Source organism: Pleurotus ostreatus, assembly GCF_014466165.1.
Source record: "Pleurotus ostreatus strain PC9 chromosome Unknown scaffold_9, whole genome shotgun sequence".
NCBI classification, from domain to species: Eukaryota; Fungi; Basidiomycota; class Agaricomycetes; order Agaricales; family Pleurotaceae; genus Pleurotus; species Pleurotus ostreatus.
The window spans coordinates 22,896-40,977 of NW_023503164.1; the positions used below are offsets into that span (position 1 = coordinate 22,896).

Genomic DNA, 18,082 nt, shown 5'->3' on the forward strand with positions numbered 1-18,082 from the left:
GCAAGTCACGCTCTCGGAAAACGGGACCTCTCTGAGTCCTTCCTCCCTGGCGGCCCAGATCCCTGTCAGGAGAACTGGGAAGGAACCAATTACATCCAAGGTATTTTGACCCAAAAATCACTTGCGCTCGATGCTGGCGAGGAAATGGAGATCGATGGTGAAGATATTTCGGGTACAGGAAAGACGCCGTCAAGGCGTAAGTCCAAACCAAAGACGGAAAAACCCGTTACTTTGTCTGCGCCTGTCACCTCCACTGGTGAGTATCCGTCGAGGACGGCGACATTGCTTCTCAATGCCTCCACAGCTTTAGAACACATGGACGATGCTATCACGATTGATGTTGAGGAGAAACAAGTTGATGAAAATCGTTCGGGAACAGGAAAGACGTCAAGGCGTAAGTCTAAGTCCAAGAAGGAAAAGCCCGTTACTTTGTCTGCGCCTGTCACCTCCACCGGTGAGTATACACTAAATTCTGCGACATTCTTTTTGAAGGCTCCCATAGCTCTAGAAAACACGGACGATGCTACACTTCCGTACGCATCTGAATTAGGTATCGTGTAATGTGTAATTGTCTGGAAAGTTTACCTCACGACCTCACTTTCAGAGGACGATATCCCTCGTCCCAGCGACGTCAAAGGCAAAAAGGGCAAGCAGAGTTTCCCCGAAGAGAGTAGCAAGAGTACGTTGAGTGCAGGCTGATCAATTTACAGCTGACAAGCCCTGAATCTAATAGACGGTGCTCAACGACTTAGGACGACCGATGTTGATTCCGATACGCCAATGGATACATCAATATCATCCGCCAAACCCAGAAAACATACTAAGACGTTCAGGAAAAGTAAGCAAAGCCGATTAATTTCAGCGCGACGTGACACTCAATATACTGATTAGAAAAACCGATAAGTGCGGAGACTGTCGAAGATTCTGATGGAGAGAATGACAACCGTGATGTCTCCGTTCAATCCAAGCAGACCTTGTCAGACGGCAAGCAAATCTTGGGCACGGTTATTGGCCAAGACGTCGCTGGTACTCACGTTAGCAAGTCTGCGTCCACAAGTGAGTATTATCATTGGGTACCAACGGTGTCAATGATCCAACGCCTACCACAGAGAAACCCTTGACATCCCTAGTCTCTTACAGCTCAGAAGACAGTCAACCCGGTACGTTCTGTCCGATTATCCATTCTTACCACCCGCAGATAATCATGTATCTTCAGACGAGTCCTCTATTCCCGGGATCCCGTCAAATCGTGAGTCATCTATCGGAAACTTTCATGGTCTAATTCATACGCATATCTGAATATTAGCAACAGTCGATGTTGAGGGACTTATTCCTGACCTTCAGCATGTGGACGTCAACAAGGGGAATTCGACAGCGGGGAGCGAGAACGAGAATCAACCGGAGATATTGGTTGGGGATGACCTGTCGAATAATGAGATAACCATCGACTTGGACGAGGACGAGGATATACGTAGCTTTCCCAGTGTCTCAAGGCATCAGAGCGCAGAACCTTCCAATATCCCGTTATTTGTGGACTTGGACTCCGACGATGGTATGACCAGCTTCATCCCTACCGAAGGTGATCTGATTGATAAGCCAGATATGGATGTGGGTGACGAATCAACCTCCAAGAAGCCTACAATCTCTTCGCATCGGCGAAACCGTGACCCATATCCCGACACGCCTCAGAAAAAGCGGGACAAAGATAGCAAGCGTGTCAGGTTCTCGCCGAGGCCTACCTCACCTACGCCTGGAAGTACTCTTGGAAAGACGAAGCTGGGCAGAAAGGCGGAAGGATCTCGTGCTGGGCGACTTGCAAATCTGCAAGCCCTCAGGTCTGGGGCCAATGATCACCTCAATTCTGGGGTAGAGGCAGCGCCACACTCATCACAAGAGACTGTAGACTCAATTGGTCGAGGGATTAACGCTTCACCGCCAATTCCCTCAGAACTGTCGAACGAAGACTCAGATGAGTTTGAACAGCCAAGGCCTCCGTCGTTTCTCCAAAGCCTCACTAGGAACAAAGGTTTGTGTTACTCTAATCTCATGACAATACGGACGGCTCAGTGCACTTTGTTCTACAGCAGTCTTGCATTCACACGCTGAACAGCCGCCACATCGACAACCTACCAGATTCTCTGCTCACAGCACTGACGTCGAGCTCAAAGATCTCCCCGCGCTGACAAAGAAGCCAACAAACCCGTTCAAAGCAAAGAAAAGGCGCTAGTAGTGGTGATATCGTAGTCGTCTCCCCTCCCCTCCCGTCATTAGTTTTACTTTTGTGTACGAAAACGCAGTACTCAATAAGTATTTTCATTATCTCTGAGGTCTCAGCACAATGTGTCAGTCCTGGACGGTCAAGATAGACGTGGACGTACTCACCGTGTATTTGTGTCGTTGGACACGCTGCTTGTATTATTCGTCGCGTAAAACAGCATGCACAAAATGAACATGACACAAATTGTCAGTCCTGGACGGTCAAGATAGACGTGGACGTGCTCACCGTGTATTTGTGTCGTTGAACACGCTGCTTGTATTATTCGTCGCCGTAACACAGCACGCACGAAATGAGTAGGCGTGGACGTACTCACCGTGTATTTGTGTCGTTGGACACGCTGCTTGTATTATTCGTCGCGTAACGCAGCACGAAATGAGGATGAAACAATATGTCAGTCCTGGACGGTCAATTATGTAGAGCAAGTGAAGAACTTACAGTGATAGAGCTCGTTTATATGAATGAGATCTGCGTCGGGGCTGGCGAGCAGTCGAGGGCGATGGGTGGCCTACATATAACATTGTCAGCATGATTTTTAATTATCTTTGTTAGTACCTTACCTGGGCCAAAACAACATCTACGTAATGGTCGACGTCAGAAGCTACATCGATCGCGAATTTTACAAGCAATTCTGTCGACAAAAAATCGGAAGCTACATAATGCTACTATATATCACTGCGAAAAGGTGTTAGTGATGAATAGAAGGGTATATGTGACATTACTTACCAAACAAAATCCAAGTCGGACGCGGTCAAAGCCAGTCCCCCCCGAAACGTCCTGACTTCTTTTACGTTCCATCGCCGCGAAAATTTGACGTGAATGGTTATGGCGGGGGCGTCGTCGATGTAGCCCCTCACAGTCACGTGTGATTGTGACTCTGAGGGGCTGTTATGCAGGGCCCCGCTAAAACAAGTTAGCGCAGAGCGAACGACAAAGAAATTGACTTACACGATGACGAAGTGAGTCAACGACTCGTAGTCGTGTCTCCCGTCTGCCTCGATCGTCGCCTGATTGGCGATCAACGCCGTCATTACTGCTGTTTGGAGTTGTTGTCGTCGTCCTCGGCAACGACGCGAAGCGAGAGTTGTCGAGATAATGTAGAGGGATGGCATTGTTAAGAGTGATAGTCGTTGTGTTGTATGGTGTGGTTGTTGGTAATGAGGTGAGGGCGAAGATGTGTGGTGACGGGTGTAGTGAGAGAGGCGCCGTTCGCCCAAATAGGAAGGGCGGGATTTGTCAGCGCTTTAGGCGCCCAAGACCAGACGACTACGGTTTTTCCATAGTCTAAGCGCCCGTGACGCGTGACTGATTAGTAATCGTGACGAGTGACAATAAAATAATAATTGTGACGACCCAAATTGGTAAATGTGACGCGTGACAAAAATATTACTTGTGACGACCCAAATTGGTAAATGTGACGCGTGACAAAAATGACAATTGCGACGACCCAAATTTGTACATAATGACGTGTGACATAAATTTGTAATCGTGACGCGTGACATACATTTGTAGTTTTCGACCACCGTTTTGTTTGCCCTGTATTCATTAACGATAATGCACACACAAAGAACGTGCCCACATTTGTCCGTCCGGGACGGCAAGTTCAAGTTGTCACATTCTCATCTCTACTTTCAACTAACCCATAAATGATGCTTTCTTCTCAACTCTTTACTTATTTATTACTTTACCTGTCGCCGCTCTTCGCCGACACGCCAAATAATCGTGATTGCGTGTATCCACTTACTTGACTTGCTTGCTGTGGAGTTGACTGTTGACATGCACTGCGTATAGCCGTCCTGGACGGTCAGAAACATACTCTACAGCATATATGCTGAGTTTTTGTTGGTCCATACTTACTCATGATCCACTTGTGGCCGTCCAGGACGGCCACACAGCGCGTATAGTGCTCACCCGCTATTGACTGATGTCTACCCGCTTTCCCACGAAATTATGACCGCCCCGAAATTGCTTCCGTTTTCCCACGAAACTGTCAGCGCTCCGATGTGCATTCCGCCTTCCCACGCACTGTCCCATTCCACATCCCACGCACTGACCCACTTCGTCTTCCCACGCACTGACCCATTGACTCCGTCTTGTAATAATATACATCGATGGAATCTGTTACAACATTCCCCACACCACCAATGCATCCCACCACACACCAGGTCGTCCAAGACGGCCACACAACTGTTCTATACATCTTATCAATCCCTATTTTCATCTTTGGCATTTTCAGCACCATTTCTCACTCCATCCCTAATGGTTTCCCCATTCCTTGCTCCTAAGCTTCATGCTAGTGCCTTTGCTACTGTTTTCCCTGTCACTAGTCTTCTAGCAGTGTTCTCTCATGTACCCTATTGTGTCCCTAATGTTTTTTCTACCACCATTCCTCTACATTTTCCCCTAGCATCTGTGTGTTATGCATCCCTGCTATTTTCCCTACCACCAATTCCCTACCATCTCTCTCATATGAACCCTGCTACTTCCCTACCATATTCCCTGCCACCAGCTCCGTATCATTTCCCTATCTCTGTATCCCTATCGTCCTCCCTATCACCATTTCCCTACCATCACTTACCCTACCCTAGGGAAAAAATTCCATCCCTAAAAATTCCCTAGGAAATATGAAAAACAATCCCATAACCCTAACTTCATCTATTACAACACGTTTGATACACCTTTCGTTCTCTGCATAGGCACTGTATACTATTTAGCATGAGCTGGTAACGAATCGAGAAGTACTCACTTGGCGAATGTACCACAAATAGCAGTTTCCAGTGCCACAAATACCAATGGCGACCTGCCCATGTCCCGATGCTTGCTAGTGTAGTGAAGTGCATTGATACCGAATGCCTGCGCCTTGACCAACTGGTCTTGAAGTAAAGCCTTGTTGGGAACGACCACGATTGTCTTGTAGCCAAGATGCTGCTCTTTGAAAACCGGTAGCAAATATGACAAGCTTTTGCCTCCACCAGTTGGAAGAATGCCCACGAAGTTGTTCTCCAAAGCTAAGGCATGTTCGACGATATTCCGTTGACCTGGCGACTTAAATTCAGCAGTTGGATTCTTGAAGAACTTCCGAAGCAAGTCGAGTGCATATCCTGGCTCATTCACTGAGGGCCCAGTCGGTGGTAGAGGCGCAGCAGAAGAAGAAGAAGGAACAGGAGGAAGCGAGGCTGCTGGTGCAGAAAGTTCTGGTGGATCATCTCCATACAAGTCCTCAATCTCGGTGTAATCCCCTTGAGCAATCTCCTGGAGTGGCGTAACCGGGTGTATGGATGTCGAAGTAGACTCGAGCAAGGGGAACTGTGGCGCTGAATCTGCATAGCGAATGCCTTCTGACTGAGCAATGAACAGCGCTTTCTGAACACCCTCTGCCACCGATTTCTGCACCTTGGACTCTACAGCATCCATAACCCGAGCCATGGCAGATGAAACCGCACCCGTAACCGTATTGGCAATCTCAGCACGTATGCCTGCAAGCAAGGCAGCTGTATCGAGTGCAGGCGTAGCAGCAGTAACACCAGAAGTTGTGGAGGTAGTTGTGGTGGGAAATAACTGATTGCGCTTCTTGACTATTAGCGGAACCATGGGTGGATACTCTGGGAAGCAGCCCATCATTCTTGCCCAAGCGTCAGAGGCGAAACCAAAGCGTAGAACCATGTCGCTGGTGAGGGACGGAAGATGGCCAGCCTCTGGTGCGTAGTGTGCACGTTCCACTCTTGTAGTGTGGCCACGAAGTTCAGCGAAAGCGTCTTCACCTTCCATGGCAAGCTGGAACTCTGAGCCCAAGTAGACGCGCCCCATCTCAACCGTAAGTTGACGGAAGTTGCGCAAGCCGCAGTCCCTAACACCAGCCTTCTGCTGCATGAACGTGGCCAGGAGTTCGCTAAACGTATCTGCAGTTATCACCTTTCCCATGTCGAGCCACAGGTACTCAGCATACAGCAGTGCAGTCTCTTCATTCCAAGCGACACGAGCCAGAATCTGTTCCAAAGGACGTATACCAAGCAAGTAGATCTCCAGCAAGCGGGTGAGTTCTGGATGGCACTTCATGGCTATGAAGGACTCTGCGCCTTGTAGATGTTCTGCTTTGGTGCGACGGGTGACGAGCCAGAGGTCTTTGAGCGAACGGAAGACAGTACGAGGTCGATTTGAGTTGCGAATCTTGTGCTCTACAAACTCTGCACCACGTGGATCAGGGCCAGCCGTAATGAAGCTGTATAGCGCCAGAGAGTGGTTGATCTCGCGCATGATCCCAAGTACCTCCAAGACAGCAGCTTGATTCCAAACAGCACCACCAGCACTGTCTTTGCGTAATAGGAAACGACCAGGCGTGTTGAGCAGCGCAGCCATTAACTGATTGGGCTTTGCGACCATGGAATCGATGTCGTCTAGCCAGGAAGAGCCTCTAGCTGTAGTTGTCCAGTCGTCACTGATGTTGTCTGGAATCGAGTACTCAAATACTTCAGTGTTGAACAGAGAGGTAATTTGAGCCTTGATATGCGCAGCGAGTCCTTCAACTGCAAGCCGTAACCGTGGAACATCCAGAACACTCTTGTGGTATGTGATGAGTTGACCATCAGCGCTGACCATAGTCGTAGGAGCCGCAGTAGTGTTGTGGACAAGAGAAGAGATGTACGACTGGTAGTTCGAAATCGTATTGAAGGCGGAGCGAACATTGAGTGCAAGATGAAGCTTGACTTGGTCTTCTACAAGTCTAATCAAGGATTTAGAAGCAGAATTTCACAGGATATGACAAGGAACTTACTCCTCAAATGCCTTTTCAGAACCATCAAGATGGCCAAGGGCGTGCATGAAGCATGTAACCCGGCAGAGATACTTGAGGATAGCCAGTGGTTGCGTCATGTACTGAGGCGGTTTGAAAGATCCGTCATCTTGAATTGAAAGCAGGGCTATGAAGCATTCAATGAATCTACTCCATTTGCTGCTGCCATCTTCCGACTCCGTAACGTTAGCGAAGCGACTCAGCATTGGCTGTACCAGTGTATGCATGGCTACGACCTGGCTCTTCATATGGACACCATCTTTCAGTGATGCAAGGAGGGCGTGGGCATGTCTGATATCGTCTTCAGATAGCGGGAACTGGTAGCCAGACTTGTTGCGTGTACCATCTATGGACTTGATAATTGCGTTGGCCAGCTTAGCAAGAACCGTAGAGTAGTTGCGAATGGTGGAGGAGTCTTCAAGTGGCTTGAAGTGGACGCTTTCCCTTCAATTAAAGATTAGAAATGACCAGGACAATATAAATAAGACATACATTGGATACCGTTTCAACATCTTGCGAACTTCAAAGGGTGACTTGCTGATTCTGCGTCCAGCGATTTGAAGGTACTCATTTGCCACATCACCAAGCTTAGCCAGGCGACTCCCAGACCCATGTGTAGGCACCTTAACCAAGTCCAAAAGATCCCCCACAAGACGTCGATCCTTCAGATAATCTGCTAGATGTGTATGCCAGCCAGTCATCTGAACCATGAGTGGTAGTTCATGCGGATGAATAGGCTGTAGAATGTGGGTGGTGGTAGTGAGATCTGGCAGTAGTTTGGTGGTGTAGATGTCGAGCAGAGATGAATCAACTGAAGGCGGTAATGGTGGTGACGTAACTTCAAAGTAATGTCGTTGAGTAGGCGAGAAGAAGGTTTGAACATAGCCTTTCGTGTAGTTTGATCCATATTGTGAAGGTACTTCTTTATGTTTACCAATATGACGTTCAATCATTGACTCCTTCAGGCAGGCGTAGTCGCAAGTACCGCAGCAGTAGCCATCAGAGACTGCCAGACCTTCAACAGGTGGCCCTAACGTCTTTGGACGAAGTGGGACTTCCTTGTTGATGACGTGAAGCATGGCCAGAACATGGAGCAGTTGCTCTTCATCCTGACGAGAGACAGTGAAGCCATGTGAGCGAAGATGGCCTATTACTTTGGAGGGAATCCAGGCAACTAGACAACCCATGCAGTGAACCGTAGAGTAGTGGCGGTGAACTCGAAGACCATATTTCTCTAACGTAGCGGTAGTTGTCAAGGTGCTGATGGCAGGTTCAGTAGCCGTAACGTGCTGTGTAGGCAGACTTGGAAGTGGACGTGGTGTGATGTCCAGATCTGGTGAGGATGAGCGTAGTGATCCGAGACCAGGTGGTGTAGTTGGTTGGGCAACCAGAGGGGCAGGCGACAAGTGAGGACCAGGAGACGGAAGACGAAGAGGTGTCGCCTTTGGAGTAGGCGAAGAGACAGGCTGATCCTTAACAAGCACCAAGTTAGTTAACAGCAAAATTGAATAAGATTGAATACAAACTAAGAGTGGCAAATCCACATCCATTAACTCAGACTCCAATTCAACTCCCTCATCTCCTTCCAAAGTCTTCCAAGAGAACTTAACCACCTTATGAGCACTCCTGGAGTGGTGGCTGAAGTTCTTGACATTCTCATGTTGAACTTCACATAAGGGACAGCAAAGCAAATGCTGAATGCCATCCCTAACCACCAAGTAATCTTTGCTATCTAATTACAGTTGGTACAACTACAAGATCAGCAAGGGAGCATGGTAACTCACCAAAAGAGAGGATATATCTCTCATGGTGAAGAGTCTTGATATGCTCATTGTAGCTCTTCTTTCTGGACCAATCTTTGTTGCAGACAGAGCAGAAAAGCTTTCTACAGAGACCATGAAAGGAGCTATGATTCTGGGACTAGAAGAGCTCTAAGAATAGCTACATACCCTTGAGATGATGCCATTGCTTTGGTGAAAAGTTGCAGGAATGGAGAGGTGAAGGGGATGCAAAAATAGAGTGCAGTAGTGTGCAGGTAGAGACAATAGGGGGTTCATTTCGCATTTTTTCACATTTGGAACTCAGAGTCCTAGCCCCTGGGTCATGTGCTTACAGAATACTTCAGAAGGACCTCCGACAATCCCTATAGAGGTTTGATCGGAAAATGCCGGGATTTGGGCTAAAAAGGGTGGACAAAAAATTACCTTATTAGGAAATCTGGAGGGGTGGATTATGATCCGACCTCCCAATTGGGCCTCCGAGGGGTGGATTATTAGATCTAACATCAGAAAGTCGAATAAAATAGAAAGAAATAGCGCAAAAATACAGGCGTGTTCTCTAAGGCAATATCTATTAGCCTTCAAGGTCTTCAAGCTCGTAGGTATGCTTCTTCCCCATCAATTTCTTTACAGCCTCAACCACCAGCCCCTCTTTCGCGTTCAGGGGTCGAAATACTGAGTTGTAGACGGCGGGAGCAAGTTTGATGAAGCTATCACCTCGGATGGTAACGGCTTTTGTTGTAAGTGCATATAAGAATGCCTTGGAGTGGACGAGTCCGTATTTAGGAACACCAGACTGCGTGATCGACCGGAACAAATTTGGGGTGGAGAGGGGCGTCCAAACTTGCATGGAAATCCAGGAGATATTGCCGACAGATGAGGCGTTCGATACCCATGAGTGTGTGCTAGCTTTACCCCCACCCTTCTCGTAGAATGTGACGACTGAAAGGCATGGTGAGTAGAGGAACATACATATATGTTGAGGTACCTACCTTGTCCAAGCATCAGTTTCTTCTCATACAGTACGATGGCAAACAAGCCATCAATTAGCTGAAATAGATGTGTTATATTTGCAGTAGCCAGCACATCTGTAAGGGGGAGCGAAGCGAAGATCGACTTGCGTGAGTTGATTAGCTAGGATTCAAACCAACGGTCAGTTTCCATTGTGCGCTGCGTAATAAACGATAGACTCACCACATTGGCCCTTGAGCTCGCCGCTATCCTCGCGTTCACAGCATTTCCAGTAGCATCCTTGTCTGTAGTTGTCATGGCCTGCTTTGTCCATCGAAACTGGCGGGCCAGTCCGCTCGTTTCTCCTTTAACATTGATGCCAGACAGCCTCAGCACTTCGTGAATCTTCTGTGCAAGTAGCTGGCGTGGTGTTCGCTCGACGTCTTCCACACGAGCACTGACAGGGGCCGCTTCCTCCTCGTTAGGGGAGGTATCAGAAAGGTTGACCGGCCTGCATGTGTCAGTCGTCTCTTTGCTCTGATGTGCCCACCGTTCATCTACAAGTATCCCGATATCGTACTCCGAGATCTGAGATAGATTCGATGGGGGATCCTCCAACTGATCTTCTTCCTTGGTATGTACATGAGAGCCTGAGGGATGCTCGCTTGCCTGCTTCAAGAGATCATTGACTGCAGCCTGACCTGCAGTACCTAGAGCTGATATCGCCGCAAGTATCGGCTTTAGAGCCGCCTGGATCTCTGCCAACGCCTCGGGCTTCTCGTCTGCGAGATCATCTCTGATAGATAGAAGTCAGAGACTCGAACTGCTTGAGCAATTGCCTGACTTACAGTGCTGCTAGATCACGCATGTTAAGGGCTGCTGCTGCTAGTCCACAGTCGTTGAGCGTATCCATAACGCTGTCAGAGAGGTCCGGGTGATTTGAAGGTGCCACAGATACAAACGAGGCTGCCTGCAAAGCCTGGTCTAGTATAGCCCGATCCGAGACTTCTTCGACTAGTGATTTGTCTCCCATTGCTGGTGCATCCAACAGATCATCTTCGTCTGCATCGAGATCAGCGACGGGGACAAGGGGAAGAGAGGGTGTTGGTGACAAGCCCCTGTAATATCCTAGTACCTCCCAAATTGCATTGGCTTCGATCCACGCAATACCAGCGATCTGTTCAAACGTTTCACGAGGCGGGAAGGAAGAAAGAGTATCCAGATTGGCGCCACTGCCGTCGAAGTGTGTGTGTGTGTACCCAGCGCCGCCTCGTCGAAAGTCCGATATTTCTATCGTGCGCTGACAAGCGGCCATCAATCGTACATCTAGCTTGGGAATTATCTGAATGGCGTCAACAATCGTAAACTCTGGGAGAGTGCTACGGAGTAGTCCAAAGATATGCTCGTTCGCTTCAGAGCCATGCATCCAAGGTAAGAGCGGGAAGGGCGATGAGAGATGATCACGGTGGATGATGATTAACCCTAGTAATCCATTTACTAGGATATCTAAGATATCATCGGCTTCTTGAGAGATGTAATGGCGTGAGGAAGGATATCCGTTTTCTGCGAGGAAGTCCTTCCAGATCGTCTTGAAGAAGTAGGCCAACAGAACCATACGAATCCGTTGACCGTGGGTGATCGTACGGCTCTGATACGCATCGACGGCCTCCCCAAAGACAAAGAGAAATATAGCGAGGCCAGTATGACCAGACTCGATTGCGTGCTTAATGTTCGCTGCTGAGAAGAGTCTGGCTGCAGCACGATCGTCCTGGCGATCTAACTTGTCGACATCGCGTACATACAGTGGCGAACGGTTCTGATCATATACCATTGATCGGACCTGCTCATAGTAGATGAGTTGGTTGCCCAATACGAGCTGCTTTGCACCGGTGAATAAGTTGTTACGACACGTCTTCCTGAAATGCTTCGAGTCTTGGATGATGGCGAGGCGATGTGTCCCTATGCACAGGAGTTCGACCTTCAGGGGGCGCTCCTTATTGCTGGGATGTTGGATGCTGGTGTACTCAACCGCAGCAAAACCGGATTCGATCAAGAGGCGGCGAGCCTTGCGCTCTATTACAGTACCATCCGATCCGAGGGAGATGATATTTATTGGAGTGGGCGAATCAATGAGAAGTAGCTTGAGGAGCGACTCCTCGATTGTTGCCAGAGAAGCAGCCGTGTTGCTTTCTGATATTGGTAAGATTGCCATGACCAGAGGTGGTACGTTAGAGAGAGGGATCGAAAGAGACCAAACGCGCGCCTTTGTCGCCAAAGAGTCTGATGCCTGGTGAATGAGTTGGTCAAGTTGATCGGGGTCAGCAACTATCATTGGGCCCGTGGTTGAACCAAGGAGAAACCAGGTCTTTTTGGACTGGTCGTAATAAGGGCGTAACGACGGGTGAAGCTTGGTATCGTCGACAGCGCAAGCAAGCGGTGAAGTCGAAGGATAGTCATAGTCGCCTAGATACTTGACAGCACGCTGAAGAGTAGCCTCGCTGATTCCAACCGTCATCTTGGGCTTTGAGGCGCGAATTCGTAGCATGCTTCGCTCTGATCGACCACCAAACGTAGACGAGAAGAGTCGGTATGCTTCTGGGCGTACGCATTGTATCTCGTGGCAAAACTGGTCGAAGTCGGTGGCATACTGCATGTTCTGTAAACCAACACCACGTTCCTGGCGTTTATGACGTTCTAACATCACTTCCATGAGCTGAATGAATGACGGCTTGCCATCGAACGCTCCAGATGACAATGCGACCGTGAACTCTAACAGGAAATCGCCCTTTTTACTGGCAGTCTGTGGTATCACAGTGTTTGATGTCAACGACGAAGTCCAACGATGATAGGGGAAATGGACAGGGGTACGTACCTCCTTGACAAGCTTGCCCAGTCCTTTGTTTGTAGCGTACATCTTTCCTGTTACAACGCTTTGATATCTTGATGGGATATACTTCCTCTGGTCGTCTGGTGCGCCCTCTCGAGAGATCGATACCTGAAAAGCCCGGAGTCGTAGGATACTCAAGCATTCAGTACATGCCTTGAGCCCCTCAGAGTCCTGGCACCATACCACCCTAATACATTTGCAGGAGAACACCCTTCCGTTGTCGTGATCTAGCTCCCATTGACAGCTATTTCGGTAATGTAGATCTACCTCGTCCTTCTGCTCCTGGGAGAGAGAGGGAAAGGGTTGGCCAAAGTATTTGAGAGCCAGAGAAGGTCGACTCAGCCCTCCAGCGTGACGAACCTCAGTGCGGGAGGTGTATTGGGGGATGCGGTCGTCATGAGCCTCTGTAAGCCCAGAGCAAGGCCGCTTGCAGAGTTTACCTTGCTTTGGCTTCGATAAGTTCAAGGCAGACGAACGACTGAGGCCAAGAGTAAGCATGCCGGCGATCGACTTGGTATGAAGTTTGCTTCCTCTAAACTTGCATCTCGAGATGTGCTGCTTGAATCGATAGGTATTGTATGGCTCAGATTGTTTGATGTCTTTCGTACACCATGAGCAGCGGACGTCACGGATCTTCTTGGGATTCCCTTCGTATACTTCAACATATGGATCTAGGGTGCGAAGCTTCTTGACATATGCTTCCCAGCGTATCTTGTTTTGTTCAAACGAGCCATCCGTCGCCGCCGCATTGTTTCGCTGCTTCGAGAGTGTGGACCTGGATTTATCGACCTTCTTTACCCTAGATAGCGGCAAGTCCAGTTGGTTATCGTCTGAAGCCATGGGTGAATCGCCCTCAGGCAAGGTGGCACCAAGTGCGAGGATAGGAGCGATCTGAGTATTCAGATTCAACTTGCTCCCTCGTCGAGGACGCTTCATGACACGGCTTGGAGAGCTGGTAGGGGACGTTACAGGGGAGGTTCCAGGGGTAGCAATGGCCTTGCTATTTCCTCGCGGACGCTTCGTGGGTTGAGGAGCGACAACAGGGGCAGGAGTGAGTGATATAGGTGGCTCCAGCAACGGTAACAGAGGTATCAGTGGGGGATCAACCGTCTACAAATAATTGTGAGTACATGAATAACTATTAGATTAGTCGCTCACATCATTGTCTTTGCAGAACTCCATGCACGATAGGAATTCGTTCATGCGAAGCTGCTCCTTGGTAGCCCCTGTCCAGAGGGTGTCGCGAAAGATGTGGTACTTGAGCGCATTCAGAGCGACAATTCCACAGGAATAGCCGTCATTTTGGGAGGCGCAGGTGTAGCCACTATCAATCGTAACGATGTGCTTCGGCAGATATAGATTACTCCACATCCTGATCCCCTTCGCCAACGCCTTGGGCACCTTTCGTTGAAGCCCATCACCCCATTTCGCCTGGACACGACTACCTGAGATTGTTATCAAGACAAATCCCCAGTGGTTCGTGGGCCAGTAGCCCACTGTGGCGATCAAGACGTCCTGCGGGGAGGTGGCGATGAAGTTTCCAATCCTAGAGAGCTCTGAGCTATCCAGGATCTCGTTGGGTGATTGCGTGTCTTTAGATGCAAGAGCTCCAAGGTGATCCGTAAACGATAGGGTAGGGACCAAGAGGATCTGCTTGCTGGAACGATGATCTACTTCGTCTCTGTATCTAGCGCGGAGACGAAGAAGCATTGCATCAATATGTGATGAAGACAGAGACGAGCTCGATAGGAACTGCGCCATATGTGTGACCTCAGAAGCGCGTCCTAGCTTAGGTATAAGACCCTCCCAGTGAAGAGACTGGAAGATCGATGTCATGCGAGCAGTGCGCGAGCTGTTGTCGTGAGGGAAGACATTGGCAGTCCACCTCAGAGCCGTCTTCCAAGCTGTCTGAGCTTTAACGAAGTCGCTGAGTGCATACCATAGTCCTAGAGCCTCGAATGGTAGATAGATATCGTGTGCACCCCAATGTTTGATTGAGACAGATCCGTCTAGCATTGCTTGACCTGCAGCGTTGCGTAGCTTTATCAAGAATGGTCGAGGAGGGAGGGGGCGGTTGGGGAGAAGGAGGTAGGATAGTGGTGTATTCGCGGGTATATTGCAGAAAGCGGCCCTTGCATCCTTCAAGACCCAGGTTGTCGCTTCAGGTGGTAATTGGGTAGCAAGGAGTTCAGATATAGTTAGACGTGGTGGTGGGAGCATGGATCGAGATGTGTCACTTAACGAGATTCGGGACTTGAGCTCGTTCGCTATAGCTTCTGGGACATTGCAGTATTCCTTGCCAACGCCAATCCACAAGCTTAAATCAACGGCTTCGGGAGGTAAGGTGAGATCAATATGAGTTGACATTGCACTGTTAATTTACACGAGTACATGTCTTAATTATAGTAACTCTTACCTACCTATCGCACTATCTATCCATCTGGACTATTGTATCGTGCTGCGTGGACAAGGTGTCGCAGTTGAACCAAGAGGGGCCACTTAGGGGATGTCTAGGGTAGTTCGCGGAGCTTCGCGGAGCCTCAATACTGCGAACAATGTGGGAATCCTGCGAACAATGTGGGAATCCTGTCTTGGCAGCGTCTGACACTTGTGGGTGATACACTGTGATACGGACACTCGCCTACTGCGACAATCTACCACGAGTAATATTTTCTTAGATTTTACTTAGGTCAAGGATCGGCTATTAAGGGGTGGATTATGATCCGACCTCAGGCTCCTGGCTACACAAGGGGTGGACATTTGTATCTGACATTTTTCTTCCACGTCCAAAAAGGGGTGGATTATGCGCGCGCTAAATCTAACATTATTACTATATTAGGAAGTCCGAGGGGTGGATTCCGATCAAACCTCTATAGGGATTGTCGGAGGTCCTGGAGTCACCTTCTGGCTGTACTTCGCATTTTTGCTGAATTTAAATGAGAAGACCTGGTGCTACAGCTTGCTCCCCACATTGGACTTATGTTTTTTTACATTCTGAACAACTTTGTCCACTCAAGCAAGCCATGAAAATCAATCCCTAAGTCAGTAGCTCACTATTTGCTACTTAAGTTCGCATTTTTGCCCTTCTTGACTGCCATAAAATGGCCCTAACTACTTTGGAGTCTTTGCATCTTATGTTTTTTGTTATTCTGAACAACATCCTCCTATATACCTAAGCAATTGGAGCAGGTTCTGACCATGTTTCATTACAAAAAGTGTCATTAGAGCGGAATTTGAAGTCCCTAATATGAGCTACTGACTGTGAGAAACTAATTTTGTAATGAGGTCGGACTTGTAATGAGTTGTGACTGTGAGAAAATGCGAAAACTCAGCTGCCTGAACAGGCAGGTCAGGAGAACAGGAGAACAGGGGCACATTAAATAAAACACAAAGATAATTCCACAGGTCAGGCCCAGGTGGGCCCAAGTGGACGCAACAACGACCCAGTCCTAGGGAATATATATTGGGAGGTTTGGTGAGCTGTTGCGTCCACTTGGGCCCATTTCCCACACCCATGGAACCAGTATAGTGGTTTTGCAGGTAGTAATGCAGCTGCTGAACAAGGAGAAAGTGGCCCAAGTGGACGCAACAAGGTTTCCCATATAGCCTGAAGGTATACCTAGAGATGGGATTTTGTCGCGTCCACTTGGGCCCACATCCTGCGACTTGAGCCCTGTTCCTCCTCGTACCGAAACGGTATTTGGGCTGTAGCATGAGGAGGAGGGCAGATATCTCCGTAGGAATTTGATTAGTATACTCTCCTAACATGCCCGGACATATTTTGTCACCTAACCCTGGGTCGGGGAGCGACGGTTGCTTCGCTACGCTCAGCGAGATTCTCGACGAAGAAGGGGGCGTGGAGGGACGGCGGGACAAGAAAAGGTGGACGCGACAAGGTGATTCTCCATCAGAACACCCTAACGGAGGTGTGTGAAGTTGTTGCGTCCACTTTGGAGGAGGTTGACCGATTACACCCTGTAATCCGTCGGATAATATAGATAGGTGAGTAAGTAACGTTAACCTCCCCATTCCCCTCCTTCCTCCTTCCTCTCATTTCCCCCTATCTTCCTCGAAACCCGCAATTTGCACCACGTACGCACGTACTGGATGCGCAATCTATACACAATCAAGGCGCCGCAACACCGCAATTTCCTCTGGTTGGCGTGATAGACCTGGTGTGGTAGAGCTCTTTCGGTCGCATCCACCACCCATCATCCACCATCGACAGAATCTACCATCATACATCATCGCCGGACCGCACGACAGCACGACAGGTGAAGACGACGGACGCTCGACTTTCCCCGCCACCCTTACCCTCGCCCTCGCCCTCGCCCTCACGCCCAGCAGTCTACCCCCTGCGCAGACCCAGACCCAGACCCACGTGCGCACCCTTTATCTTCAGACAGTGCTCGCTCATCCCTTTTCACTCATCCCTTTTCACTCATCGCTCATCAGGCGGAGACACGAAGACATGAAGACGTGAAGACACGCTGGACGCTGATACGCAGATACAGAGGTACAGCCTGACACTAATAACGACCAACACCAAAACCAACTGCAAAACCAAAGACAAAGACAAAGCCAAAACTGAAGATGAAGACGAAGATATGGCTGGGAAATATATGACTTCTATTGGACTGTTACATCAGATTGTACAAGAGGGTGGAAGCAGATTGACGAAGACGCGTATGGAGTACAAGGCTGCAGCATCAGCCGTGGATGTACGCATCTTGGGAGTAGTAGGGGTTGGTCATGAGCGAGCTGCTGTCAGCCTCGAAGTACGTGCGATCGAACGCCGTGTACTCATGCGCATCAGCGTCAGCGTTGGCGTCCGCATCATTCAGCCCATGCTCGCTAGGTGCGCCGGGTGCCGCAGCATGAGCGTGGCCATTTCGCACCGCGCCCCCTTTCTTCTGCTTCGCACCACTGGCCTTTGCGGTCGCTTTGGCCAACGCAGCTGCGTGCTTGGCCGTGAGCCGGTGTTTCTCGAGGTATGAGCGGGTCAGTTCGACCCCACACTCGCACACGACCCTGTCCCGGGCGCGCTACGCCGAAATCAGAGCATCAGTAGGGAGAATACGATATATATATATAGAGAGAGAGAGGAAGACTAACAGGGATGTCATCGATGACGATCATGTCGTCGACTTTGCCGATAGTGTCGGCGGGGTTGACGGTGAGGACCGGGGGAGGGACGGTCTTGTTGCCGTCGAAGGGCCTCGGGAAGCGGGGCACGATGGTTGGGTTGGCGGCCTTCGAGTCGGGGTGACGCCGCGTCGACATTTGAGAAGCGTGAGTGATATTTCAATATGAGCAGTGAGTGTGACGGGGACTCATCAGAGCTGGTACGCAGATATTTATACGCAGGCGACCAGGTCCACGATGAAGCCACTCAACGACGA

At 49.3% G+C, this 18,082-nt stretch overlaps 2 protein-coding genes across 2 annotated transcripts; both read right to left on the minus strand.

Moving 5' to 3' along the window:
• Nucleotides 1-9,416: 9,416 nt before the first annotated feature.
• On the minus strand, nt 9,417-15,047 carry PC9H_011232 (uncharacterized protein; the record flags this gene model as incomplete). Its single annotated transcript, XM_036780717.1, has 6 exons — nt 9,417-9,784; nt 9,835-9,976; nt 10,037-10,589; nt 10,642-12,593; nt 12,666-13,790; nt 13,839-15,047. 6 exons carry the CDS (start codon nt 15,045-15,047, stop codon nt 9,417-9,419), a joined length of 5,349 nt encoding a protein of 1,782 aa, XP_036626572.1.
• A 2,342-nt stretch (nt 15,048-17,389) lies between these two features.
• On the minus strand, nt 17,390-17,963 carry PC9H_011233 (uncharacterized protein; the record flags this gene model as incomplete). The annotated part of the gene is made up of 2 exons (XM_036780718.1): nt 17,390-17,725; nt 17,796-17,963. 2 exons carry the CDS (start codon nt 17,961-17,963, stop codon nt 17,390-17,392), a joined length of 504 nt encoding a protein of 167 aa, XP_036626573.1.
• Between the last annotated feature and the right edge of the window lie 119 nt (nt 17,964-18,082).